The following is a 27,321-nucleotide window of genomic DNA, read 5'->3' as shown; positions in this document are numbered from 1 at the left end:
GGAGCCTCTGCAGCCGCGGGCGGGCGGTGTGGTGCGGGGGGGCGGTGGACCCGCCGCTGCCCGTCAAGGGCCCTGGCGCCTGGGTGGAGGTTGTTATCGCCCCCGTCTTCAGGGGCCTGAGGATCAGGCCCCAGGTTCATGCTGTTTGGAGAAAACTTGTGTCTGGGCATGTAGTTGGTAGTAGAACTTTGTTGTGTGTAGATGATGCTTCGTGGTTATGTAGAAAATTATCCCTGGGAGAGCTTCTGAGTGTTTGTGAGAGGGCTGGTACCTAAGCACAGGTAGGTGTTTAAGACAAAACAACGTTAGGATGTTCTGTGTCATACAGGTCAGAGAGTCACCTAGTTCTTTCTGTGTCAGCTCTCTTTTTCTATGCCAACAGGTGGTTAAAATCATGTCTCAATCTGAAGAGGATTGTGTCAAATCAGGGAACAGATCAATGACTTATTCATCTTCATGCTTTGCTAAGTGTTTGAAATTTAGGTTGCAGTGTGAGGCCTTTCACCTGTGTAACAACAGATGTTGTGGGAGCCTCTGGGGACTTTAATGTAGTTTGTTCCATGCTATTGACCCTTCCTTTTTTTCCTTCTGCTTTTTTGGGGGTTAGGGGGCACAAATCTTAGTACAGCTCCGCTTTTTTTTTTTACAGATTGGAAGATGGTAGCTATTTTTGTAATTAGGAGAATATTTTAGGACTCGCGGGTTAAACTTTAGGGCATGGTGACCTTGGTTGTGTTGCTGGCTCTGTCCTTTGGCAGTGGGGGTGAGTAATGATTATGTCTGTTCAGAGATACTCAGCTGGCTGGGTGGACTGTCTGTGTGGTTAGGTGCTTACTGAGTGTGACAGCGGTGCATCTATCATCTGGTTTCACCAGCTGCCCCTGAGTTGTTTTGTCTTTATTCTGTTTTTCAGACTCGTAAGAGGCAGAAGCCCGTCAGTGAGACAGGGAGTGGAGAATGTTACAGGTCGCCTTTCCGGAAGCCCTTGGCTCAGCTGACCAACAGGCCTCACTGCCTGGATAGCAGTCAACATGTAAGTGGGTGTTACTGCTGGTGCACCGTAGCAGGTGGGTTGCATATGGGTCTCATTCATCAAGAGAGACCAAATGCTTCCACGGACCCATTTAATCAGAGGTGTTATGGAAGTGCCAAGCATACACAGACTTTTTCGGAGACATCTTTTGGTAGCTCCAACTGTTTAATGTAGAAGGAGGTGCGATGGCGATACTTTCTATAATGGAAATCCCGAATAAGAGAGTTCTGTGGGGTCTAGCTGAAGGACAGTGCCCAGGGATGTGGGTAGCTCTTCACACAGATGGCTCAAGTGCTGTATGCTTGCTTGGTTCACTCTGGGCTTCCACTGCTGGAGACCAGGTGCTCGGCTGGCTGGTGCTTGCTGATCCAGCATGAATGTTCCTACAGTGGTAACCCAGCTCCTTTACAGGAAATGAATTGCCTGACTGAATTACCAAGGCAGGGGAAGCAATAGCATTTAAAGATGTGAATAATGCCAGTGGATTTGAGAAGATGGGAGTTATGAAAAATCAATTTCACGCATTAGAAAACCCAAAGGAAAATAGTTTTGAAAAGCAGAGTTGGTGGGGGGAATTGTGCTGGTTTGTTGCTTTCTTCCTTTTGGATATTGAAAATAGTTGGAGTTGAAGCTTGAGTAAATTGAATAGAGGGACTCTCAGCACTTGGCAAAATTGAGTTCTCAAAAAAATGTCCTGGGCTTGCCTTCTTGAGCAGTCTCTGATTTCAGACTTCTTAAGCGTGTTTTCTTTCTGAATTCCTAGGAGGCTTTTATCCGCAGCATTTTGTCCAAACCATTCAAAGTCCCCATTCCAAATTATAAAGGTAAGATGAGAAGGTTTAAGGATTGTCTGTGCTGACCAACTTGGGTAAAACAGATGATGCTCAGGTCTGTCAAATTATATCTGTGGGGATTAGTGTTATTTTTTGCACTGATGCATATGTTCCAGAAGTCCTGACTTAATTTTGAAAGAAAAATGCTGGCACACTAGCAAAGTCTTCATATTTCTTCCTAGTGTTTCATTTGGATAATTCTACATTTCAGAATTGGATTTGGTATTCTTACTGCTACGTATTTGATGTAGTGCCAGAAGATTGTACAATCAAATTGCAAATACAAAGGCAAGATGAATTCCAAGCAATGAAGGTTTACCATCTAAATAATACCCTAATGATACTAACAGACAGAAGGCTGTAGGGGAAAAAGATAGTATGTGCCAGTTTTCTTTCTACTTGGCTTGGTGTGTTGAGCCTCAAGGTGATCTTCAAAGCCAAGACAGTATTGAAGTTCAAAGCCTCAGCTGGTTTGAATCAGTGAAACAAGATCTCAGAAACAAATGGACCTGTTTTTGTCCTCTTCTTCCCCTTCACCCTTCAGCTGAAAAATTTAAATGCAGATCAACCAGTTTTACTCACACTTTAGTTACAAAAATAAGTCTGTAGCAGACATTGACTATGACATAAATGACAAGCCCCAAAAGAGTTTGATAAAGTTAGCTTGTGGAAGAGCAGATTTGTCAGGATTTTCTGTGGCTATTATCTTCCTATTTTAATCAGGAGATGAGGCTGTTTCATGTGCTGTTTTCTTGGTGTGTGTGCACTGTTGTTTCAGCTTGTGATGCACTCTCGTTTTGCAAGGCGCTTTAGCAAGCAGCAGGCAAATTGACCCTGCTTGAATCTTTGCCAAGCAAAATCAATCCTGGGAGCACAGTTGTCTGAGTTTTGATGGGAAAAGGGATTTCTGTGCATGTTTTTTTATGTTCATCTCCATTCCAAAGCTGTGACATCAAAACATAATACTAGGAAAAGGGACTCATCCTTGGTTTCTGCTTTTCACAGAAATTACCTCCAAGGTTAAACAGCTACTATTGCTCAGCAGAGAAAATAATGCCCTAGAGTAAGGAGTGGCAGTATGGTGCTAACTCTGGTACTGTAAAACCATCACTGTTAAAGATCACTTCCTGACTATGCATAAAAGATACAGCTCTGGCTAGGTCTGGGTTACATGATTCAAAAAGATTGTGATCCGGGATATACTGTGTGTGCCAGCATGTACAGCATCTGGTGCAGCATTGTGGTGGGCAGTGCCCCTGCTCCATCTTTGCCTCTGCTCCTTCATTTTATTCCTTCCTGCCACAGAGCTATATGCTGTGTGCTGGCAGAGGGCTGCCAAACAACCGCCTTGCATAGGTTTGTTGTTTGCACCATTTGTGCCTGTGTCTCCACTCCAGCACCCAATTAATTCACTGTTCCTAAACATAGTCAGACTCTTCTGCAAGGCTCTGCTTTCTTCCAGGAAGAAGTTGTTCTTCGAGTTGTGCTTTTGTTTGCTTTCAGGGCCGCTGGGTTTGCGCGCACTGGGTATCAAACGGGGAGGGCTGAGGAGTCCCCTTCATGACCCTTTTGAGGAAGGAGCACTGGTTCTGTACGAGCCCCCACTGCTGAGTGCCCACGACCAGCTGAAAATAGACAAGTGAGTCATCACCTGGCACAAATGCTTCAGCTCTGACCCCCTTGTACATGTAGGTTTATGTGCTTTCTTCCCAAATGTGTCTGAGCTGGGCTCTGAACGTCAAGAGAAGTTTGGTTTCAAGCATTCTGTTTCTGAATTTGTTCAGGTATGGTAACAATCAAAGAAGGAATGTACCCATGTTGGATTGTTTGTGTTCTTCCACAGGCTGTTTCATCACCCACTCATAAAAAATTTAAACCCGTTGCAGGGGATGAGCATACACCCATGATAAAGCTGCTTAGAAAATCTTATGGCTTAGTTGTTAGTCAGGAAACATCAGCATCTAAGGACAAGCAAAGGGAGATGACTGACAGTCAGATGTTAGGCTGCCTAATGGTTTTTATTCTGAAGTATTTATTTTGTGTTTTATTATAACTTAAAAGGGCTGGGAGCTGCATCTTCATGGAGAGAGGAGGGGGTTCCTCTCTCCAATAATACAGTTACAATACTGTTATTGAAACAAAGAAACTGTGTCTGTGAACTACATTCTGCCCTTGTTTTAACCACGGCCCAAATACATAATTTCACTGATGTTTCTATATTGTAGATCAGGCCCCTGTGACTTCATTCTCAAAACAATTAATCCATTTTTCACTCTTGTTGGTAGTTGCTTCCCTTGTCCCACTGGCGCGTCCTCAGTATAGCAGTGAGATTTAAAAAAAAGCTAAACATATGCTGTGCCGAGTTCATTAATCACACTGTCGTCTTCCTTGTCTGCCTCCTGCAGGGACAAAGCACCTGTCCATGTTGTGGTGGATCCTGTCCTCAGCCGTGTTTTACGGCCCCATCAGAGAGAAGTAAGTTTTCCACAGGGACCTGAGGGTCTTGGTGCATTTCAAAAAGCTGCAATTCCTCTGCTGGAATTTTTACCCACCAACTGTGAGGTCTACACAGACTAACAGTCTGTGACAGTCTAACAGACACTAGTCTGTTACAGATGCAAAGTGAAACATTTGGTTTAACCATCCTCTTAGAGGCCTGAATGCTTCAAATATTCTTTGTCCTGTGTTAAGCAAGAGGATGTGCTGGGAGAATTGCAACAGTCCTGTCTGTCCTTAAAAATGTGGACATTCACTGCTTTCATGTGAGTAAGAACTTCCTCTTCTCTTGCCTCTGATCCAGCAGGATCAGAGCACTCCCAGCCTAAACATGATGCTGCTGAATGCACAGATGTGTTCTCTGGGGGGCTGTAGGTCAGTTCAGCTGACAGTGGAAACTGGGAATTTTCTGTGACCATTATGCACTGTTTGCATATGTCTGGGAAGGCACATTGGCTGACTTTTATGTCACCAGTGTTACTTTAGGAAAAGATCAGATTCTGCAGGGAGATGGGATCTTGCAGAGTCAGGGCTCAAAGTCCAGCCTTTCCTTACCTTGAAATTTGGAGATGTAGCTCTGCTGAGTGGAGCTCAGTGTGGAAGGTGACAGATATAGCTGCAATAAATTATATTGCAGCCCAATCATGAGTTGGTGTCCTGGTTTTGGCTGGGATAGAGTTAATTTGCTTCCTAGTAGCTGGTACAGCATTGTGTTTTGGATTTAGTATGAGAATAATGTTGATAACACACAGGTATTTTTAGTTGTTGCTCAGTAGTGTTTATACTAAATGAAGGTTTTCTAGCTTCTCATGCCCTGCCAGCAAGAAGGCTGGAGGGGCATAAGAAGTTGGGAGGGCACACAGCCAGGATAATTGACCCAAACTGGCCAAAGGAATATTCCATACTGTATGATGTCATGCCCAGTATATAAACTGGGGAGACTTGGCTGAGAGGGGAGGATTGCTGCTTGGGGTCTGCCTGAGCATCGGTCAGTGGGTGGTGAGCAGTTGCATTGGGTATCACTTGTCTTTCTTAGGTTTTATTTCACTCTGTTATCTTCCTTTTTATTACAATTATTGTTACTATTATAATTTTATTTCAATTATTAATCTGTTCTTAACCCACAAGTTTTACTTGGTTTTGATTCTCTTCCCCATCCCTCCAGGGAGGAGTGAGTGACTGTGTGGTGCTTAGTTGCTGGCTGGGTTTAAACCGTGACAGTTGGGCAGGGCAGACTGTGTTTTGCTGGCCAGCAAATTAGTTAGCTCTGCAGTCTCTGAGCCAGGAAATGCTGAAGTTCTTTTTTGTGGTACCTTGATTCCCAACACAGTGTGGAGTAGATTTCTGTTTCATTGTGTTTTATTTGAAATATACCCTTTGTAGCTGTGAGCTGTCCGTGACCTATGTATACTTGGAATTTACCAGTGAAGAGTGCCAAAAGACTTTTATTTACGATTTTGTTATAAATATTATTATTTTATGTAGTAAATATGTGCAACATCACAGTATTGAAGCAGTGGGTACTAATTTCCAAATATCTAATGTAGGTATCTGGACAGTTTGAAGTCCAGCACAGGTGCAGTGTATTATCATATAAGCCTAAAGGCAGCACAGATGGAAGCTGTGATTGCTGATCTTGCAGGCTAAGCAGGTCAAGCTGGATGTGTCCCTGCATGGGAGATCTTCAGATGGCTCTGAGAGTGCTGTAGGCTGCTCTTAGCTTGTACTTGTGTTTCGGAGTTGGTGCTCAACCTGTGACCTGGTGTAATGCTCGTCTCTGGCTACGTAGCTGGAGGCACTTTGTTTTTGGGTAAGATGCTGTCGGCTGGGGCTTCTGTCAAGTAACTATAGTTATGTTGGAGTCTTGGGCACACTCTCTGTATTTTGACAGCTGGCTCTCTCTGGTAAAGCAGTCTTGGTTCTAGTCTGACTTGTAAGTCTAAGACTAATAAGGGCCTAAGAAAAAGAAGAACTTGAAAGTACAAGTGAAGGTGCTCCATCTTCCAGTCCTAAATAGTGGAACACAGAGAGGTGAATCTGTCCAGGGTGTTTAGGTTGTGCCCCTCATTCCTTGCTCTGTTGAGACAATGCAGGGAGCTTGTATGTTCCCAGCACAATGCCCTGGTTTTCTCTGACTCTCTGTCATCATATGATAGAAGAACATTTTGCATTTGTCTGTCTCCTTTTTTTTTTTTTAAGCCCTTCCCTTTTATCTGTCTTGGTGACATGTCAGAGACTAATGCAGGGCTGAGCTCTTCTCCCACCTTGTGACGTAGGTTATAACCTCAGCCCTCTGTCTTTGAGGCTAAATCTGCTTTGGACCTTGAGTCCCCAGGTTGAGTCATTGTGCTTCTAGGCAGAAGCAATGAGGGCTGCTGAGGGTATTCTGGGGGTTAATCAGGCAGCAGAAACAATTCTGCTCACTCTCTGATTCTGTGTTTTTACAACTACCTAATTGGTGATTGTTAAGATTATTAACCTCTTTGCAGTAATTAATGCAGGTTAGCTGGTGGCCCAGGCCTATCTAATGGAGCCAAAGGTAGAAATTTCTGGGCATTCAAGTCAGGAAGCTGCTTGTAATTGTACAGTTAAAATGGAGTAAGATTTCATGCATGTTACGAGGTACGTGTTGTCACCAATAATGTTCCAGACCAGATGTGGCTGCATTTTAGCTGTGTCTCGGGTGATTTCCCTCTGTCTCATTAGAACACTGCATGTCCCCAGGGATGTGCTACACAGATTGGCTGTTTGTTTTCGTAAGAGTCCTGTGCATTGCAGTAATGAAGCTGTAATGAAGTTGTCATTCTGCTGATGTCCTCATCCAGGTCTGAGAGAACAATTTTTTGGCAGGGAGTGAAATTCCTCTGGGACTGTGTGACGAGCCGGCGGATCCCTGGGAGTCATGGCTGTATCATGGCAGACGAAATGGGGCTGGGCAAAACCCTGCAGTGCATCACACTCATGTGGACGCTTCTCCGGCAAAGTCCGGACTGCAAGCCTGAAATCGAGAAAGCCATGGTGGTGTCTCCCTCCAGCCTGGTGAGAAACTGGTACAATGAAGTAGAGAAATGGCTGGGGGGAAGGATCCAGCCGCTGGCCATTGATGGAGGCTCCAAAGAAGAGATTGACCGTAAACTAGGTACAGGAATGTTTGCAAACGGTGTGGTTGGCTGCTTAGGTCAAAGTCTCGCATTGGAAGAAGCCTACAGTAGCTGATGTAAACACTTCTGAACTATCATTAGAGCTCTGGAGACTGATGAAAGTCTCTCCACTAACATGTTTAGATGAGGCCCTTCCATGTTTGGTAATAGTTGATCTTTTGGAATAACCCAAGTTCAGTCATGTGCTTAAGTTAAGGCAGTCACGGTGTGTCTTCTCCAGCCAGAACCCAGGAAAGGAGTGGGCAGAGGTGGGAGGGGGATGGAAATGGGGACAGTTGGGGGGAAAGGAGTGTGTAATTGAAACAGACAGGTTTTCCTAGATTTTTAAGGCAAAAGTTTTGCCTGCAGAGTTTGAACCCTTTTCTGTTAGTTTTCCTCATCCCTCTTTTTTCCTTTTCTCCCTTCCCATCTGCAGTTGGCTTTATGAACCAGCGTGGCCTGCGAGTGCCTTCACCCATCCTGATCATCTCCTATGAGACCTTCCGACTCCATGCCGAGGCATTGCAGAAGGGCAGTGTTGGGCTGGTCATCTGTGATGAGGTACAGGGGAATCTTTAAAGACAATCTGTTCCTGATATTTTCTTGACATCTGGGCAAAACCAGCACTGCTTTCTTAAAATGGGGGAGGGAAGCAGGAAGCAAGGTTTAGCTGTGGACAGCACCCATTCTGGTATTTGAGAGGCTGTGGGTAAGCAGCTCTTCAGTCCTGGGTGAGCCTGAACAAAAGAGGGTGTTTTCAGGAGCTGAGATAGGAAGAAAATCCAGGTGGTGGTAATTGTGGCCACTTTGCAGGGTGATGGTCACCTAGTAGGGCCCCTCTCTGTGAAATACGTATCAAGAAAAGAGGTCCACTGCCAGTTTTGATTCTGAAAGAGGCCTTACTCTGGTGGGATGGTAGTGCCCTGGCTCACTGCTCTGGTTTTCATTTGTTTGTGTGTGTCTTTGCTAAAGTGAGAACTACTTTATGTTTGGTCTGGCCTTGTGTTCTGCTCAGTAATTTTTGACTTGGCTCTGTTTTGAGCAAGAGGCTGAACTTGGAGATTCCTGAGGTCTCTCCCAACATAAATGATTCTGTGATCTGGCATGCTCTTGTGTGTAGTTGCTGTGCTTGTGGGGGAGTTTAAAGGGCACTCCCATGGCAGGGACCCTCTTCCCCTGTTTCTAGTCTCCTGCTTGGGGCAGAGGTGGGAGAGCTGGGTGAGGAGTTACCTCATGTGCTACTTGTTCAAGAGGCGGCAGACCTGCCTTGACTCCCTGCTTGCTGACTGCTGGATCTAGCTTTGCCGAGCCCGTGTTGTCTAGCTCTTCTTTCACATGGGTGAAATGGAATTGTTTTTGCATTTATCATTCTCTGTTTGTGGTTATAGGTACTGAGAGCCAGAGATGCTCTGAAGGACAAAATAAAACAATTGCCCTCTGCCTCCTAGAAAGGATCAAGCTGGGGGCCTCTGCCGCTGTTGAGGTGTCCTCTGCTGGCAGTTAGATGGGATTTTTTATGTGGTGGTGCCACCCGGTGGTTGGGTTTTGTATTTGCTGGAACATTGCGGATGGGAGCTTAAAAAGAGCGCGCATACTCACAAGTGTAGCTTCCACACCCTCTCAACGCCCCTGGGATGGGGTCAGCAGCTGGGGATGCTGGGAATGCAGCTCCATGGCCGTGTGTCTTCCCTATGCTCTCAGTAAATACTCGGCTCTGCAGTGGTCTGGCACTTGTAAAAACCATGTCATCACTTACACTTTGTCCTACAGCATAGCACTTGGATGCTAATAAAATTGGTTTTCCTAGGCATGGAAAATGGGGCCTGTATTCAGATTACACCTGTAAGAGGCACAGAATCTGTTTTTATTAGTGTGCAAAGGCCTGGTAGCCCTGCACGTAGGTGATCTGAATGGCTTGTGATCTTGACCTTGGGTGATGCAATGTTACTGGTCCAGAGTTCAGTGCCTAGGGTTGGTAGCTGAACACATCCCCATCCTTGAACAGGAAACAGTTCCTATAGTTAGACCACGTGGTGATATTTTCATGATAGGCCCTCTTCCCTGGGTGTGACTCAGATGTTCCTGCTTTGGGAAGCTTGTAATGTCATGTTTCTTCATGTAATGGCTTCAGGTTTCCCACCAGATTCTTGCCTTTGAAAGAAGTGTGTCACAGCAGTTGAATACACATACAACACTTAGTCCACTATGAGGAATGGGAAAAGTGGTGAGATGCCTTGTGGGTGATACAGCGTGTCAGTGTTGATGAGGATCTCCAAGCTGCTTCCCATCAGGGCCATGGGATTTATTAGCTTCATTCCTTTTTTTTCTTTTTTCAAAGGGCCATAGACTGAAGAACTCTGAAAACCAAACATACCAGGCTCTCAACAGCTTAAATACACCTCGACGAGTCCTTATCTCGGGCACCCCCATTCAAAATGACCTGCTTGAATATTTCAGCCTGGTGCACTTCGTCAATTCAGGCATCCTGGGTAAGACATGAATGTGTGAGAGACATGAGGGAGGGGGAAGTTGCTGGCAAGGCCTCCCCTAGCAACCAGTGCCAGTGAAAGCAGCAACCAAGGCAATAGTGAGAAGAAAGGTCAGGTTGGAAACTTATTCTCCTTCAGTTTTGTATCCAGAAAGTCTAGATAAGGGTCCCGTGTTCTAGAAGCTGTATATCATCAGAGCTCTGTTTCAGGAAGATTGTATTTTAAAGTATGCCAGTCTAACAGGTGTTTTGGAAGGGGAATTAATTACTAAGGTGAAATGAATATATGACCCTGAGTACTACCTGGCCGATCTTGTGTAGCTGTACTGGTCAGCCAAAATGTCCACCTAGGCGAGGAGCTTCTCTGTCAATAAGCCCTTGGAGATAACTGCAGGAGTTGCTGGGCAGGAAGAGCCAGCTTGTAGTGGTATTTCCCACAACACTCCCAAGCTATAGCAAATTCAGAAATCTAAGTCAGGAATGATATCTTTGTAGGAGAGGCTCCACGAAAATGAGAGTTTGACATGACACACTCTCTGTGTTGAGTACAGAGGCAGGCTGGGAGACAGCTTTTCCCTCTTCTCTCTTTTGTATCCATCTGGCACAGGAAGCTGAAGTGACTGGTGCAAGGCAGAATAATGTACCTTGTGGCAGAGTTAGGCAACAAAGCCTAAGTTTCTGGCAGTCTGCCGTCCTATTTTCAGGTAATCTGAGAGAAAGCTGAGGGTGATGTCTAGCATTTGGAGTTAAGACTGCTCTTGTTTTTAAGGCAAATGTATCCTGAATATGAGGTTAACTTCATCTGAGATAGAAAGACAAGAGTCTGGAGGAGAGATGCTGATTAGTGTGAGATCAGGATCAAACACAAAATTGCTGGTAGCAAACTGAAACATTTGGTCTCTGTCTCCTATGCTCTGCTTATGTCTGCAAGCTCTGTTTTAATTTTAAAAGCAAAGCAGTCTTTGCATCCTCTCCTGCATCACTAGGTTAGGAGCAGCTTGGCTTTGTCAAGAGGGGTCACTTTCTGTCAAGGAATGAAAATAAACCAATCTGAATCATTTCCTTGTTGCTGTAACTCGTTGCACATGTTTGTCTCAGATTGTTTGGTCCAAGAGGCTTCTCATTAATTCTAGTGCATGTACAACTCTAGTTAAACACTATTCATCAGATTCTTAGTCTTACATGCAGAACTTGGTCTTTATCTTTTCCTGTTCAGCTGTTCTGTCCGCAGGATTTGTCAAGAAATAGATGGGACATTTTGGGTAGTTATTACCAGGAGCTAATGTGATTTCCCCTGCCCACTCTTGACCTGTACTTTGGGCGAGACTAGTCTCTTCATACTTTCAGTTCCTTCTCTCTGAGATGAGGTTAATACTGCAACTACTGCCAGCAAAGCTGCATGCATGCAATGCACTAGTCATTTTTCCCTCTTTCAGACTGTGACCAGTAATAGGCAACTGATTGCAGATAATATTGAAACAGGCACAGGTAATGCCTGTGTTGTTGTTTGCAAGGACCAAATCCGGGAGTAAAAGTATAGCTGGAATGTAAGCAAAACCAGTACATGCCTGACTGGACTCAGGTTTAGCTAAAATTGTATGACCTTTGGCAGTGCATTGTTGTTGGAGTACAAAATTATTTTCTGTTTGAATCTTTCCTGGCTAGAAAGGAAAACAAATCATACCGATGGGGCCAGAATTTGTTATATCTGCTGGACCTTATGCTTGTGGTATGATAAGTGGGGCTGTGGGGTACTGATCAAAGGTTATTTGGTAGTACTTGTCACCACTTCTGTTTTTTACAGGGACTGCACAGGAATTCAAAAGACACTTTGAAATTCCTATCTTGAAAGGCAGAGATGCAGATGCAAGTGAAGCTGAGCGGCACAAAGGAGAAGAGAGGCTTAAAGAGCTGATCAGCATTGTGAACAGGTGAGCTTCATCCCTCTTTGCACTGCTTTTGCATAAGCCCTTCTTCAACAGTGGTATCTTTACAAATTACAGTTGTAGCTGTAATGAATTCTCTTGCCAGTTATGTCTATTCAGCAAGTGATTGTGCAAGTATTTATTGCCTAAGAAATCTACATAGCATGTAGCTTTAGTTTGGAAAATAGCACACTGACATGGCACAGTTAGCTGCAGTCACCCCCAAGCAAATGTACTTGATACTGAATCATAATTTGACACTCATGTTTCTCTTTTCTCCTGGGATTTGAATAGTTGGGCAGCATCCTTTTATTTGTGTTACCATAACTACAGAGCAGACTGGGTCATACTTGAGATCCATCCAGCCCAGATGTTGAGTGGCAGACAGAAAGAGCATAAGGAATGTTGCTCAGTTTTGCTGTTGATTGCCCAATTCATAAAAGACTGGTTCACTGTCATAGCTGTGTTGGCCCTGCAGTGCTAATGGGATTAGACTACTAGTGTCAGAGATGTGACTTTTGACCCCCAAGAAGCACCTCTGTGATGTAAAATGCCATCTTGTTTCTCTTTGGTTGATTTTTGGTACTTGTTTAAACCTGGCTTCTTTTCTACTCATGAATACAACCAATTTATCCACATCTGCTGGCAATCACTTGTCTCTCTCTAAGAACTCTTAATAGAGACTCTTGAATTCTCAACATTGCTGGTGTCTTCATTTCTTTTAGTTTTTTTTTTTAATCTGAGCTTTTGCAACCATCACAAATACAATCCTGCAGTTCATAGTCCTGGTAAATTGAATTTCACACGGAGTACAGCCTCCCTACAGAGACAGCCCTGACCTTGACTCAGATCAGCTTGCAGAAGCTTAAGAGAAAGAAAAGGTTGGGAGGAGAAGAGCTTAATCCTTCTTGAGGTGCATATTTTTTTAATAGTTGATGAAAAAGGGGTGCAAAAGTGTGTTCAGGAATGCTTGTGCCTGACTATGTTGAGGTGTCTGTCCTTGCCTTTATTGTGCAACAGTCATGATGCACAAATAGGGAGGATAAGCACGTAAATACTAACAGATTAATTGGCTGAACTTGGTAGGAATTACAAATGAGACAGTAATGCAATGATAAGTGAAATCATAGATGTAAGGCTGGAGTGGCCCTGGAGAAGGCATCTAATCCATGTTGCTGTCACAAGGTAGAAGGTGTTAGACCTAAACTGTCCACCCCCACCCAGCACTGAGGACCTTACAAATTTCCGAGGACACCTTTTCCAGGGCATCACTGTCTTCGCAGTTAGAAAATGCTCTTAATGCGTAACACAAATCTTCCTTACCACAGTTTAAGCCTGTTACTTTTCATCCTACTGCTTATGGGTTTGGAGACCAGATTATTCCTTTCTTTAACACCCTTTGACGGATTTTGGTGCTATTGTATATCCCTGCTGTCTTCTATAGGTTTCATAACATCATATTTACAAAGTTTTCTGGCAGAACTAGGTTTCTAGTGAAAGAATTGTGAGGAATAATAGTGATACAACAGGGATTTCTTGTCATCCAAGCATCTGATCTTAATTTCACTCCCTGCAGGTGTTTAATCCGAAGAACTTCAGACATCCTATCCAAATACCTGCCGGTGAAGATTGAGCAGGTGGTCTGCTGCAGGTACCAGAAAGCATGTAGTCTTCCTGGGAAATGGGAGGAGCAAGAGGAAGGACTAAAAAGTTGCAAAAAGCTCTTCAATGCTTGTGGTGACAGCTTCCCTCTAGGAGTGAGACTGTAGTCATTGGCAATATGTTGCTTTTCCTCCTGAAGCAGGGATGTACAACCCACAACTGGTTCTGCCAGCCAGCTGTGTACAGCAGAGCCCTGGCCTTTGCAGAGCTTCTCTTCCAGCTCTGGGCTGAGATATCAATGCTCTACCATCAGACTTGGAGGCAGTTCTAGGCTGTCTGTGTTGTAGCTGAAAAAAAAACCAGGCAAAAAAGAACCCACTGTGTAGATGGAGGAGGAAGGATAGGGTTGGTTTGGGTGCAGGCTGAGACTGTAGAACACCTGTTCTGTTTCAGACTGACACCTCTGCAGGCTGAGCTGTACAAGAACTTCCTGAAGCAAGCCAAGCCAGTGGAGGAGCTGAAGGAGGGTAAAATCAGTGTGTCATCTCTCTCTTCCATCACTTCCCTGAAGAAGCTCTGCAATCGTAAGTTGTTCCACTCATGCAGTGGGTTTGGTTATTGCACTGTTGATTGGGTTTTTTTCATTCTACCTTGTGCATTCCACAGTCTCTGAGCATTATTTGTTCTCCAGATCCTACTCTTATCCATGATAAGTGTGTGGAAGAGGAAGAAGGTTTTATGGGAGCCCTGGACTTGTTCCCTGCTGGCTATAGCACCAAATCTGTGGAGCCCCAACTTTCAGGTACTGTGGAACTCAATAGTATGAATGTGCTGCCTAACACAGGCAACCATGAGACTATTTTTAGCATCTTATCAATGCTCCCCCCCCCCATCCCCAAGGTCTGGCATTTGGGAATTTCTGCTCTAGATTTCTTCTTTCTTTCCTTTTTGTCCAGGCAAAATGCTGGTTTTGGACTACATCCTTGCTGTTACAAAAAGCACTAGTAACGACAAGGTGGTTTTAGTGTCTAACTACACTCAGACACTGGACCTATTTGAAAAGCTCTGCAGGAATAGAAGGTTTGTCTTTGGGCTTTGTTTGTTTAATCCTGCAAGACTGTACTTGCAGCCTACACTGTAAAAGAAACTGGCTATTTTTAAAGTTTCTATCATCAGGAACTTGTGATCTGTAATTAATGTGGCTTGTGCTTTGGCTGCTGGGGTCACTCAGTAGAAAAGCTCTGGCCCTCTGCAAAAGCTCTTAAAGTCCAGGCCCTTGTTACAAGGCTGTTTGTGAAAGACTTTTTTTTCTTTCAAGTAGGATGCTCTGAAGGTCTCAGCAGTCTCATTGTGGTAAATGCTGTATATTTTAGGTATTTATATGTCAGGCTGGATGGCACCATGTCCATTAAAAAGAGAGCAAAGATTGTGGAGCGATTCAACAGCCCCTCAGTAAGTAGCACCTGCCAGATGTGAGCAGCTCTCCTGCTAGTTCTGAATTCTGTAAGTAAAAGTATGGCTGCATCTGTAGTTTAATCCAAGCCTGCCTTTTTTCCACAGAGCCCCGAGTTTATCTTCATGTTAAGCAGCAAAGCGGGTGGCTGTGGTTTGAATTTGATCGGGGCTAACAGACTGGTTATGTTTGACCCGGACTGGAATCCAGCTAATGATGAGCAGGCCATGGCTCGTGTGTGGCGGGATGGCCAGAAGAAGACATGCTACATTTATCGACTGCTTTCAGTGAGTCTTACTCCTCTCACCTCCTCAACACGGAGTTCTTGGTGCCAGCTGAGCTGCAGCTGCTGGGATTAGGACCAGAAGAGGAGGAAATTTTTTGCTCGTGCCCAGAATTGATTGGCACTTAATTGCTTCCTACCCTTAGACGTGTTGCCATGGAAAACCATGAAGGTTCAAGCTGGAGGGGTGATTACTGCAGGCCATGGTTTCTAATGGTGGCTGGCTTCTGAGAAATAGGAACAACTGTGGCTTTCCAGATAAGATGCTCCTTTGAAGTCATCTAGGCATCTGACTACTTTAATTTCTTGGGGTGTCTGATGCCAAAATTGCTGCTTTTCAGTCAGGCTGCAGTCTGTTTTGTTTGGGTGTTTGTGTACTTAATAAACAGCAAGTATGTTCCTGGAATTGCAGCAGCTTTTGGAATGGAGCTGCCAGTTAGCAGGTGTGTGGTAGCTGCTCTGTAAAGGAAAAACACTAACAAGACTAGTCCTTTCAGGCTATTGTAACACTTCGTCCTCTCTCTGCCCTTGTTCACCTTCACCTCTCACTAGTTCAGACTAGGGTTTTTTGTTCTTTGTTTTGTTTTTTTTTCTGTAAGCTTGTGTTCCTTGATCAATTATTATTTGACAAAACAGATGTTCTTTGCCCATCTCTTCCTTATGGTGTTCTACTTTTTCTCTGACCTGGAAGCAGGCAGTTCTTTTGCTTTTAGAACTAGCAAACAGGTCTGCAAATCATGACCAGTCATCCCCCTCCTTTGTATTACATTTGTAATATGTCTGCAGAACAGACGTTTTACTCTGAGGTTTTTGCCTTTAAAATGTAGTATACTGGGCTTTCTGCACATCTGTTCTAGAAGTAGATAATCTCCCTCCAGACAGCAGGTGTGATTGATCTCTGTAGGTGAACCAGCAAATACTGTTGATGCTTGTGTCACCCAGGGCTAGCTTCTGTTGCTGTTTTTTGGGAGAGGTTGTGTGTGTTTGTGGTTTGTTTGTTTGTGGTTTTTGTTTATTTTTTTGTCAGGGAGTGGCTGTAGCTGCTGAGCTCTTTTGCCTTCCTTCCTGTCAGCACAACCTCGTGTGGTGTATGAGTTTTAGCCACAAGTGGTAGCTCCACCTTTTCCTCATCCATATCTCAGTTGGATCCACTCCTGTAGCCACAGTGAAAGACAAGAAAAGCAGAATTGTGTTAGATCGGCAACCAAATAGGTTGTGGTTGGAGTACAGCTAGTAAAACTTGTCTGTCATCTCTGCTGGTCTGGCAAGGCACTAAATGGTCCTGTCAGCTTACTGCCGTTTGATTTGGGACACTTTTTCAAAGTAGTGCTCCTAACACCAGTGTCCTGACTGTGCTTCGTCTCTGGCGCTCTCTCCTGTAGACGGGGACCATAGAGGAGAAGATATTCCAACGCCAGACCCACAAGAAGGCCCTCAGCAGCTGCGTGGTGGATGAAGAGCAAGATGTAGAAAGGCACTTCTCACTCGGGGAGCTGAAGGAGCTCTTCACATTGAATGAGACCACCACCAGTGACACCCATGACAAGTGAGTGTACTGAATGACTAATGGATGGGGTCAGCAAAAAAAAGACCCCTCCACAGTTTGCTCTGCTGGTTCAGGGGTTCCTCAGGCAGCAGGAGAAATTTCAGAAAGAGCCTCAAGTATATCGGCTTCTGAACCTGTTAACCACCTGGATATGAGCACTTCCTTGTTGTTGTCCCTTTTGTTGTGTTAGAAAAGCTGTGCTGGCTGGGCAAGTGAGCAACCTCTCTTGTTTCTGCCTGTGTTAGGAGGATGTGAAATACTGCAGCTAATAAAAAGAGAGAAACTGGTCAGAGCTGCTCAAATCAGTCCTTCCTTGCCACTCTCCTCCTGGTGGTTTGTGATCTCCAAGTGTTGAGCTGTTTCCACTGCCAGGGCTACTCTATCTGCTAAGAATTCATGAGGCCAACACAAGTGCTCTTCAGGGGACTAGAAGAATCCTCTTCTCCACTGTCTGCCCTTCTCCCCCACCCCTGAGACCTGTGGTATTGTAGCCACAAGAAAGAGGACAGGGAGTGCAGGAAAATGCTTCACTGTGAAAGTTAAGACTCTTAGTTCAGGCAAGAAGTGAAGAGGATTAGTTTTAAGGTGACTCAAAGCTTAGCTCTCTGTATCTTGTCTGCATGGCAACAAGCTTTGCTGGCAGGACTGCTGCTGCTCTTTGTCTCATGTGGCAGCTCAATGGGACATCTCCCAGATGGCCTGAGCACGACCCAGTGGCCGTGGCGGGAGCCAGGATGGGGCGGTTTGGAGCACAGTGTGTGCGCTCGGACTCAGGAAGCCTGACCCACTGCTAAGGTGTTAGCAGTGGGGGTGTTCACTCAAGATCTGCTCTAAGCAATGTCCCTTGCTGTTCAGGGGAAACTCCTCCTGGTCTTCCTCTGGGTCCTGCTGGACTATTCCCACATGGATGAACATGGGAGGGGGAGTGCCATTAAAAACAGAACCCCAGGGTTTCCAAACTGGGGGTCATTCCTTAACTGTTGTGCATTTAAATGAAATGTAGTAATTAATCCTGTCTGAAAATCCAGCTGCCAGTGCTGCAGGTTAAGGGGAGTTAATCCAAATGTGACTGGGCTCTATTTTTTAAACAACCTGTACGTGAAAGAAGTGGCAGAACCTTGCGTTGACCTTGCACTGGCTCTATTCCAGGATCAAGTGTCGTCGCTGTGTGAACGGCCACCAGGTACGGGCACCTCCCGAAGGGTCCGACTGTACCTCTGATCTCTCCCAGTGGAACCACTGTGCTGACAAGCGGGGGCTGCAGGACGCCGTGCTGAAGGCTGCGTGGGATGCCGCCATCACCTTCACCTTTCATCATCACTCCCATGAGGAGCAGCGAGGGATTCCCTAACAGGTTACTGTCCCTTGTGGGGGCAAGGGCAGGCTGCTATGGCAGCCCACCCTGCTTTAATCCCTTTCAAGGAAAGGGGCTGTGTTTAGCAGTACATGCTGGACTGATTGGTTTCTGAGAGGCTGGAAGCATTGGTCAGTCTACTGCAACAGCAAGGCATCCATAGCTTTTTCTCTGCTCTTGTATTGTGTGCCTGAGAAACAGCCCTTTGGGAACTGGGAATAACTGGATCTTGTGCTCTTGATCAGATACAGCACTGGTTTTCATGCTGTTGGGAGTCTGTGCCTTCTACTCAGCCAAGTTTTGTCTTCAGGTTTAAGTTAAGCCTGCAGTTTTATAACACTTGATGTGCAGAGTCATGGGATTTTTTTCCTTGACAGCTGTGGCTTACAGCTGCTGATCAGAAACTTGCAAGGTCCATTTCTGTTGTGAAATGTGAACCTCCCTGATTACTCAGGAACAAGAGTATTTGTACAAGGGAAAAAATTTCAGCTTGTATGTTAAAACATCTGGCCTGAAAGATTGTGCAGGCAGCAGGAAATCAGGCTCTATTAAGGTAACTCCATTTCTAAACAACTTGCTTTGTTATGGGCAGGCTCTCTGGACCTAGCAGTGTTTTAATTAGGTCACATTACAAGGCAGTAATAAAATTCACACTTCACATTATGGATCTTAATTATATTTTTATTATAAAAATGTTACAAAAACCCAAACTCTTCAAAACCACTGCAGAATGACTGCAGATGTTGGAGAGGGGCAACATGACTGCAAATAAACAGCAAGCTACTTAGTACATAAAGAATTGTATTATTTTTTATGAAGTAAAATTTTCCAAATGTAAAAGGTCAAGGCTAGGGCTGCTTTTAGCTTGTCTGCTATTCCCTTTTAAGTGGAGGGGAGGAGTTCTTCAATGGCTGAAGTTGAAAGGGACCTCAAGGTCATACTGTCCAGTGCTGCTGGTCAAAAGCAAGGTCACCTGGAGCTGGTTGCCAAGGACCACAACCAGATGGCTTTTGACTCTCTCTAATGATGGACATATTTATTGATGAGACATTAGCTGAAACAATGTGTAATTTGTAACACCTGGTGAAATAAAAACTGCTTGTCTAGAGATCTGCAGGAAGTCACAGAAGTTCATTTGATATGTCCCACTTACAATCATCTCAGTTTGAATATTTATTTTAAGAGTTTGATCACCTGGGAATACAGCTGTTGACCCACACGGTCTTGTGTGTCACTTTACTGTGATACCCCTTCTTCAGATGAACAGAAAAGTGACAAGAACAACTGTACTCTGCTTGAACCAGGGGAAAAAACTGTACTCTGCAATAAATATTACTGACCAAGGACTGAACTGCTTAGTTCAAGCTGACCAGTTTTCTCCTGCTCCTGTGTCCATCACATGACACTGATGTAGTCAGCAAAGGCCTGGGAAGAGTCCCACGAGTCATTGACCACACTGCACACAGCTTTGAGACGCCGAAGCGCTTCTTGAGCTGTTTCAGCATCCTGGTCCAGCCAGTTCTGAAAGAGGCGGAGGTGTGTGAATTGAATCCGTCCCCCTCTCTGCTGGATGTGGCCTTCCAGCTTCTTTGTAAACTCCAGGAGCCCATCAGGTTTGATGCAATTTGAGCTTTCCATGGAAAGGACAAAAAAAAACATTAAAAGTCTAGGCAGTAATTTGAGCAGTTTAAATTACTGATCCTTCTAGTAACTGCCAGTGCAGGTACTTGAGGATGCTTCAAAGCGAAGTACAACTTTCTTCAGCAAGACAAAGTGGGAGTGTTCTGTTAGTTTTGACGAAAACCAAAATTGAAGTACAGTAATATGAAGGGCTAGAAGCTTTTTAAAACTTAAGGTGGTAACCACTGGCAACTCATTATCCTGGTCTCCTTACTACCCACTTAAGTATATGTAGCTGTGGCCTTAAAATGTTGCTGGACCAGAGCTGCTGGCTAAGCAGTGTCAGGAGTACTTCAGTCTCACAGTAGCTGTCAACCACCTGGGCCAACCTCCAGGTCAAGGTGCAAGCCTCCACAGTTAAGTGATGATTTAGCTCTTCCTTCTGAGAAAATCTGGAGAGCATGTGTCAGGTTTTGGTGTTTCCAGGAGATTGAAAGGTCATTTCTCCCGCATAAATGTGTAAATATATATAAAGTTGCATGCTGGTCTTAATCTTGAGAGGCACAGTAAAAATCAGGAGTAAAGGCTGCTGAAAGAGAGCCATGGTTAAATAAAGTGTCAAGCCTGTGTACTCTCAGCAACCTGAGTCATTAGGATGTAAAGAAGGGGGGAATAAAATAAGCAAAAAAAGTCATTAGTATTACAGAAGTGCCACCCTCTGTGTGCTTCATGAAGGTTACTGCCTATCTTTATGGCCATTCAGGCTCAAGAAGAAAGCAGCAGTTCAGGTTGGAGACCAAAGATGATGAAAGGAATGCAGAGGCATTCACAGGATCTGACAGGGGCAATGACAGTAACCTCCCAGAGCTATTCATGCTGATGACTAAGAATAAATGTACATAGGGATGTTAGTTCTAACCTACAGACCAGGAAGGGCTCACAGCAGCCTCCCAAGGGAACAGCAAACCCAAGCTGCTTTTAAGATGGAGCTCAACTCATTTATAAAAGGAACAGTGAGATGTCTCAGAGATGTGGGAGGTCCCTGAGGTTGTATGTGCCCATTGCAGCATTTCTCTAAGCTTTTGCTGGGCACATCTTCCCTTGAAGAAGGAACAAAACTATGCTCAGGCTTCTGCTGTCTAAGCCCAGTTCAGCTCTGACCCTCCTGAAACAAGAAATTCAGTGTGTTTAGAGCAGCAGAATACCTGACATCCAGCTGGCAAAGAGAAGAGGAGGAATCTTCAGAGAAAATGTCTGCAAGAGCAACCAGCCTGTGATTCCCTAGAAGGGGAGAAATGCAGGTGTTAGATGCAAACTGGAACCTGTCTTAAATATTTAAATGGCCATAGGCTGGGATAATAGCGTAGTAAGGAGGCTGTAAGCATGTGCGTGCAGCATAGCGGGCTTATCTCTGCACCTTCAGTTTGGTCCCCCTGTGTGGCCTAAAGCAAATTCACCCCACTGAGCACAGTGTGTTCAAGCCAGTGGAAACATCTGCTGATAGGGCGGTTTGTTTCACTAGAAAAATCCTGGTTTTGTCTGAGAAGTCAATATGCAGCATTGTTTAAAAGATGGCCAATAGCACAGGGTTAAACTCAGACCTCAGAAATTCGGTCTATTTTAGATGAACTCAAGCTTTCCCATTTCATTTTGTTAAAAGAACAGCAAACAATATTCTGGATTTACCTGCAATCATTTTTCAGACAGCCCTGCTTGGCCTGTGACCCAAAAAGCATATCATTCTTTAAATTCAGTTCCACTTAGACACAACCCTTTCCTTTACTTATCCCCATCCTTCCAGTGACTGCCAACGGCTTTGAAGGCACAAAACCCCCAGGCAATATCTCTGCTTCTAGATAAGAGACAGTACATCTGCTGCTGGATCTGTTCCTGTTACAAGTCTGAAGCAAATCAGTGTTCAGTCATATCTGGAATCCCACCGATTCTTGCTTTTGCTGCAGAGAAAAGCAACTGTAATGCCCGTGCAGCACCTGGGCTCTTGGTACATTGCTGAATGCAACTGAAATTCTGCCTTTAAAAAATGAACTTGGTGCTCCTTATGTTGTGAGTTAAATCCACTCTGTTTGTGCCTGTGTTAAGTCCAGCATGGAGGTCACCAGCTAGTAATGGTCCTAACTCCAACCCTGAAGTTATCTCCAAAAGAGCTGGTATAAGGTCAAGGCCCCATAGCAACATTTACTGTACGCACCAAGGCGATTCCCAGGCAGTTTGAGGCTCTTCAAAGATGAATTTCTTTTCACTGTATTGATTATTTCTGACAAAAACTCAGTAGTAGAGCTTTCAAACAGCCGGCAGAAGGAAAAAGTGATTTCTGTGGAAGAAATGGATTGACAGTATGTGTTAGTACTCCCTGCGCACTTCATTATTCCATAATTACATCCTGCAGACAGCTCCAGCCCCTAATCCATATGCCAGAACAAAGCCTCCCCAGCCGCAATTGCATACAAGAGCACTGCTGCTCTGTTGCAGGAAGAGAGCAGAGATCACACCCAGGGAAGTGGCTTTGCCAGCTGACCCAGTTAAAGGCTGATGTGCTCCACAGGTGAAAAGTGTTTTATAGCCAAGACTATGGACTCCTCTGCAGCATATGCTAGCTTTGCAGCTGCTTCCTTCTCTGCCCTGCTGGCACAAAGAACCAGGCACTTTCCCACTCTGACAACAGCTACAGATCTGCTCCAGCTCCAGTGACATTTGGCTAAACCTTACACATCTGAAGATCACCTCTTAAAACATCAATCAGGCAAAAGCAGCCACCTGCAGTGCACTTCCAGGCACCAGCACCCAGGAGTCTGCTGTACCTTGCAGGATGGGATCCTGAAGCAAAAGCAGAACTTCTTTCTGGTGCTCAGCCAGGTTCACATCATGAAAGCTCAGTTTCTTCAAATTTGGATTATACTCTAAAAGCAAAACAAGTTCTCAGGTGAAGTACTGTATGTCCCAGGGATAAAAAGACCCTAACCCAACTACCAGCTAATGCCCAGAAACTGAGTTGGACTGTGGATAATTTGTGCTGTATTGTGGGTAATTAAAAAGGAAACATCCTGCTGTGCAGGATCATTCACATGCTCAGCACAGAAAGTGGGATGACTGACACCCATTTCCTTTTCTCAGGAGCCTCCAGGAATGTCCACACAGAAGAAATGGACCCACCTAAGTTGGCTTCAGGCTCAAGGACGGCAGACCTCAAGATCACAGCAGGGAAGCTACTCTGTGTCACAGTGATGCTACGTACAGGTTATCTGTGTACCTCTGAGCGCCTCCAAAAGGAGCCCAAGCTCCTGAGAACAGGGCAGCGTGGCACTGTCAAGGGACAACTGCTGGAGGGACTTTGACGCCTTAAGCACTGGCAGCAGGAATGCACTGTGCAGAGGTTCCCTGGGGAATCGGATCTCCAGCTGCTCCAGGCAGCTCTCTGAGGGAAGAAAAAGAAACAATGCAAGATCTCAGTCTGGACTGCCTGTCTTCAATGTCGCTGGATCCTAGAGCAAGGAAGCAGTCCGTGTGCCCGACAGGATGATCATTTAGGTTGGTAGAAAGTGCCTCTGTAACATGGCCTGCCCCACAGAGCACTATGGCAACTCAGCCCTATGGTAATGTAAATCACTGAAGGCTCATTTCAGGACTCCTGCCAGACCACACAGCCACCAAGTTCTACTGTGTTCTGGCAGTGAAACAATGCTTGAGAAAAGGTCACCCTATATGCACAAACCACTCAGTGTCTTTCCAAAGCACATCTCTTCAGTGACCCAACTTCATACCTGCTCAGGCTCTGCTTACTGCTTTTCTGGTCACTCAAGGGCTAATACGTGTGGTGAGAGACCTGTGAGCTGAGGATACACTGCTATAGCTCCCAGACTGTAATCCAGAGGCTTGGGCAGTGCTTTCCTGTGACCTGTGGTATTGTGATGGTGAAGAGATGCTTTCCCTCTGCTTAAGGGTCTATCTAAGGCTTGGAGCCTCTCAGTTAATAGGGTGGACAAAGCAGAAGCTCCCAACAGGTTTACAGATCTGGTGGGATACGCTCCCCATGGGCTGCATGGACAGTCACTGCTAGCAGGCTATGACTGGTCCTGTACAAGGCTGATGCTGCAGCGGGTTGGCATACAGCAATAAAATGCTTTGTCCAAGACTCAGGCTCCACAGAGCACGTCACAGCCTGGAAATGACAAATTGCAATGCCATCTAAATCAGAGAGGTGAGGCTGTAATTGCTGTAATTGTAGTAATGTCGAGTTCAGATCTGCATGCCAAGCTTTTACAGCTCTATCTGCCTCCCACGTCCTGGTCATCACTCAGCATGACGATTCCTACCTGGGATTTCTACCTCGCTGCAGCTTGGGTTCCCCTCTGGCCTGCTCCCCTCCAGCTGGTTTTTGAGGTCGAAGCTCACTGAAAGCGTGTGGAGCTGGGGGAAGGCGCTCAGGATGCAGCGAACGAGCTCCATGCAAGGCACGTGGGAGAAGACGTCGCTCACGCGTACCACGTGGAGGCGGCAGTCTGAGTGGCGGGAGAGGGCCCGGAGCCCAGAGAGGATGCAGAAGATGTTAGCACCCAGGCCTGGAACAGCATTTGTACAGAAATGTTAGGTGTGCCCGTACAGACACCAATGCACATGCAGCTGGACCTGCACTAGCGGCCAAGCAACCTAAGTCAAAGGCTAAACACACACACTCTTAAGCTAGACTGAGTATACGGGAGATGGAGATCTGGCTCTTCCCTTCGTCCTCTCTGGATGGCATTTAAGCACAAGACCAGGGGCTGTTCTGGGGCAAAGTGCCCCATTCTCTCCCTCAAACAAGTCCCCACGCTCATTAAACATCTCCACGGAAGCCATTCTCAAGATTGGGTATCAATACTCTTACAATGCCCATTCCAGTAAAAATAAAATCAGGGTAAACCTGAGCAGTAAGTCAGACCATTAGACCAAAGCTGGCAGGAAGTAACCTGTTCACACCACTAACCATTGTAAGACAGAACCAAGTTTTCTAAAGACACCCAGGAGCTCAGCAGGTTACTCAGAGTCCGACATGTCTCCCCTGTCAACGGAATGGAGAATAATTCCAGCGTGGACACACTTCGGAAGCGGTGAGCGGCTTTCAGAGAAAAGATTCTAGCAGATCCTCCTCTTTTTTTGCAGCCAGCATGGCCAGTGCATGGAGGTCCTGGAGAGGAGCTAGTCCAGTTCTCAGCGTTTTCTCCCTCTGTGTTGCTGTTTTTGTTGACTAACCCCGAATTATCCTCTCTTGCAACAGTAAAAACAAAATCATACAGGTCTTCCTGGTCAGCATATGGTCCCTTGCTTCGTTTGAGGCAGCGACGTTTCCTCCCCACTGCAGATTTCAGTCGTCTGCGTGTCTTTGGGGGAACAGGGTGACAGGACAGCTGGTCTGAAACGCAACAAGAAGATCCTCCCTGAATGCTGGTGTGGTCACAGGGCACCTTGCTGCCTTCCTCCTCACATGCTTGGTTTCGCAGAGGAGGACTTCTCGGTCCACAAAGGTCAGAGTTCAGATGAGCATCAACCCTGTATCCCTTCGCCTCTGCACCAGCCTCCTCCAGAGCCCTGGGGGATCCCTTCTGGTTTTCACCATCACTCCACTCCCTCTCATTGTAACGGCCCCTCTCTGCTCGCTCTCGTGCTGACTCCTGGCCCTGGGCTTTGTCCTCCTCTCTGCAAAGGCCACAGGGGCTGCTGTGATACGCGAGAGCATTTCCCGAGCGCCAAAACCCAGCACTCATGCTCAAAATAAGAACGAGAAGCACTGTGTCGGGAACAGGCCAGGAATACATGGACACTTGGGTGACAGAGCCATGGTGAATCAGCCGGTGAAGAAGTAAAACCAGTGAGCGCCTGATGGACTGGTCGGAGGAGAGGAGGTGCTGGAACTTCAGGATCTGCAGGGAACCAGCCAGGTTTTCAAGAACTTTCTGGTTGTGCTCAGCAGTGAGCTCCACTGCGCCCTGCAGCATGTTGCAGAGGGTAAGCTGGGAAACGTGTGGGGAGCTGTGGAGCAGCGGCGAAAAGTGATGGTCGTTGAGACGCCAGTCAGAGGTAACATCCAAGACACCATGAAGAACGTTTGCGAAGAACGTTTCAAGGAACTTCTTCCTCCAACACGTTATATTCTGCAGTTAAAACATGGCCATATTAACAATATATCAGCCACAATTATTCTTTTAAAGTTAATTATTGCTACCTGCTAAGCAAAAACGACTGCTAGTGAAACTGTGAATAGTTCTCCACATCCTTCCTCAGTGTATATTACTCTCATCACTCCCTTCAACTCCCTTCTTATCTAATTTAAACATATTCAGTGGTTTGAAGCTAAGCCATGTTTTTGCCTATTAAAAATCACATCATCAGGAATTTTCTTCCCAAACATCTATTTATAGGCTGTGATTGTCTATTAATGATTCTGAATCAATGAAGCTGCTTCAGTTTTCCTACATAAACCCATTCCTCCAAACTCACTGCCTTCTGTATGTATTTTTCTAGTGCTTTCCAAGACATCAGCACATTCTTTTGCCAGCGTAGGTGTAAGCATGCTATAAGATACGGGTTTTTTTCTCTATTTCACTAGGAATTACATCTCTAAAGACAGGATTTATTCTTTTGGCAAACTTGCTGTTGTGAGATGAACAGTGTGGCTGTACACTACAGTTCCTTTTATGAATCCTATTTCCCAAAATGATTGTGCTACCATGGTCATGCCTTAATCTGGAGCTCATGAACAAGCACCAGCAATTGCTCGGAGGTGGCCAGCAGCACCGGCAGGCTTAGAAATGAAACCTCACAGAAGACAGCAGAAACAGGGTACCTGTGTCGTGCCCCTTCTCCCACCAGCGGCGTTTCCTCACCTCTGAGTTGGGCGGCCTGGTTTTCATCACATCATCCCACAACTTGCGCCAGATGGGCTGTGTCGAGAGGCCTGGGGGAAGAGAACAATCAACCGGGCGTTTTGTTTTCACCCCTTCTCCCAGTCTGAGTGCCCTGCCCCTGAGCTCGCCAGGGTGCTGGACGGGCACAGACCCCTGCTGCAAAAGGACGGTGCTTTGTGGTGAGGGGAAGATCACCACCTCTTAAGGGACAGGAGTTAAAAAATGGCAGGTTTTGTTGGCCCTCAAAAGGAGCAAAGTTAAAGCCAGGCCCACACTGCCACGTGAACCCTGGCTGGGTATGGGATGGGGCTCAAGGGTTTGGACGCAGGGGGGTGTCCAAGACCCTGCGGCAGGGACTGTGCTCCGAGGGTCTCCCCGCCCTGCGTAGAGGGGTTCACCCCTCCTCCCGGGGCTGCCATTTCCAGCCTGGAGAAGTTCGTCCCTCCAGCTCGGGTTCCTCTCTCCAGGACGGGGGCATCCCCCCAGGGTGTGTGTGAGCTCCGTCCCTCCCTCCAAGGGTTTGTCGCCATCCCCGCCAGTGTCACCTGCTCTCCGCGCGGCTCCCTCGGCTCGCTCGAGGCGGAAGACGGTGAGAAGCGGCAGGAGCCCCCGCAGGAGGTGCCCGGGCAGCGCTGCGGAGAGCCAGAGG

General features: G+C 45.9%; 2 protein-coding genes across 2 annotated transcripts in view; one reads left to right on the top strand and one right to left on the bottom strand.

The window, feature by feature from the left end:
• The window catches only part of RAD54L (RAD54 like), a 20,077-nt gene extending 573 nt beyond the window's left edge, over nucleotides 1–19,504 (top strand). The window contains exons 3-19 of the mRNA XM_026853890.1: nucleotides 14–134; nucleotides 914–1,033; nucleotides 1,797–1,857; nucleotides 3,370–3,505; nucleotides 4,272–4,341; nucleotides 7,213–7,501; nucleotides 7,939–8,063; nucleotides 9,841–9,991; nucleotides 11,795–11,921; nucleotides 13,492–13,566; nucleotides 13,971–14,101; nucleotides 14,209–14,319; nucleotides 14,474–14,597; nucleotides 14,891–14,969; nucleotides 15,078–15,257; nucleotides 16,636–16,799; nucleotides 17,949–19,504. Coding sequence (XP_026709691.1) covers nucleotides 14–134; nucleotides 914–1,033; nucleotides 1,797–1,857; nucleotides 3,370–3,505; nucleotides 4,272–4,341; nucleotides 7,213–7,501; nucleotides 7,939–8,063; nucleotides 9,841–9,991; nucleotides 11,795–11,921; nucleotides 13,492–13,566; nucleotides 13,971–14,101; nucleotides 14,209–14,319; nucleotides 14,474–14,597; nucleotides 14,891–14,969; nucleotides 15,078–15,257; nucleotides 16,636–16,799; nucleotides 17,949–18,150 — 2,266 coding nt within the window. The 3' untranslated portion in view covers nucleotides 18,151–19,504. The remainder of the gene's footprint in view (nucleotides 1–13; nucleotides 135–913; nucleotides 1,034–1,796; nucleotides 1,858–3,369; nucleotides 3,506–4,271; nucleotides 4,342–7,212; nucleotides 7,502–7,938; nucleotides 8,064–9,840; nucleotides 9,992–11,794; nucleotides 11,922–13,491; nucleotides 13,567–13,970; nucleotides 14,102–14,208; nucleotides 14,320–14,473; nucleotides 14,598–14,890; nucleotides 14,970–15,077; nucleotides 15,258–16,635; nucleotides 16,800–17,948) is intronic.
• Nucleotides 19,505–19,529: 25 nt separating this feature from the next.
• On the bottom strand, nucleotides 19,530–27,317 carry LRRC41 (leucine rich repeat containing 41; the record flags this gene model as incomplete). Its single annotated transcript, XM_026853889.1, has 9 exons — nucleotides 19,530–19,783; nucleotides 20,979–21,054; nucleotides 21,983–22,105; nucleotides 22,593–22,691; nucleotides 23,042–23,206; nucleotides 24,105–24,350; nucleotides 24,755–25,919; nucleotides 26,652–26,722; nucleotides 27,218–27,317. Coding segments are annotated over 9 exons (2,280 nt in total), but the record flags the coding sequence as incomplete, so codon positions are not given.
• Nucleotides 27,318–27,321: the final 4 nt, after the last annotated feature.

The sequence above is a fragment of the Athene cunicularia genome (genome assembly GCF_003259725.1).
Source record: "Athene cunicularia isolate RWA chromosome 8 unlocalized genomic scaffold, athCun1 chr8_part1, whole genome shotgun sequence".
In the NCBI taxonomy this organism is placed as follows: domain Eukaryota; kingdom Metazoa; phylum Chordata; class Aves; order Strigiformes; family Strigidae; genus Athene; species Athene cunicularia.
This window is presented reverse-complemented; position numbering and strand designations above follow the sequence as displayed.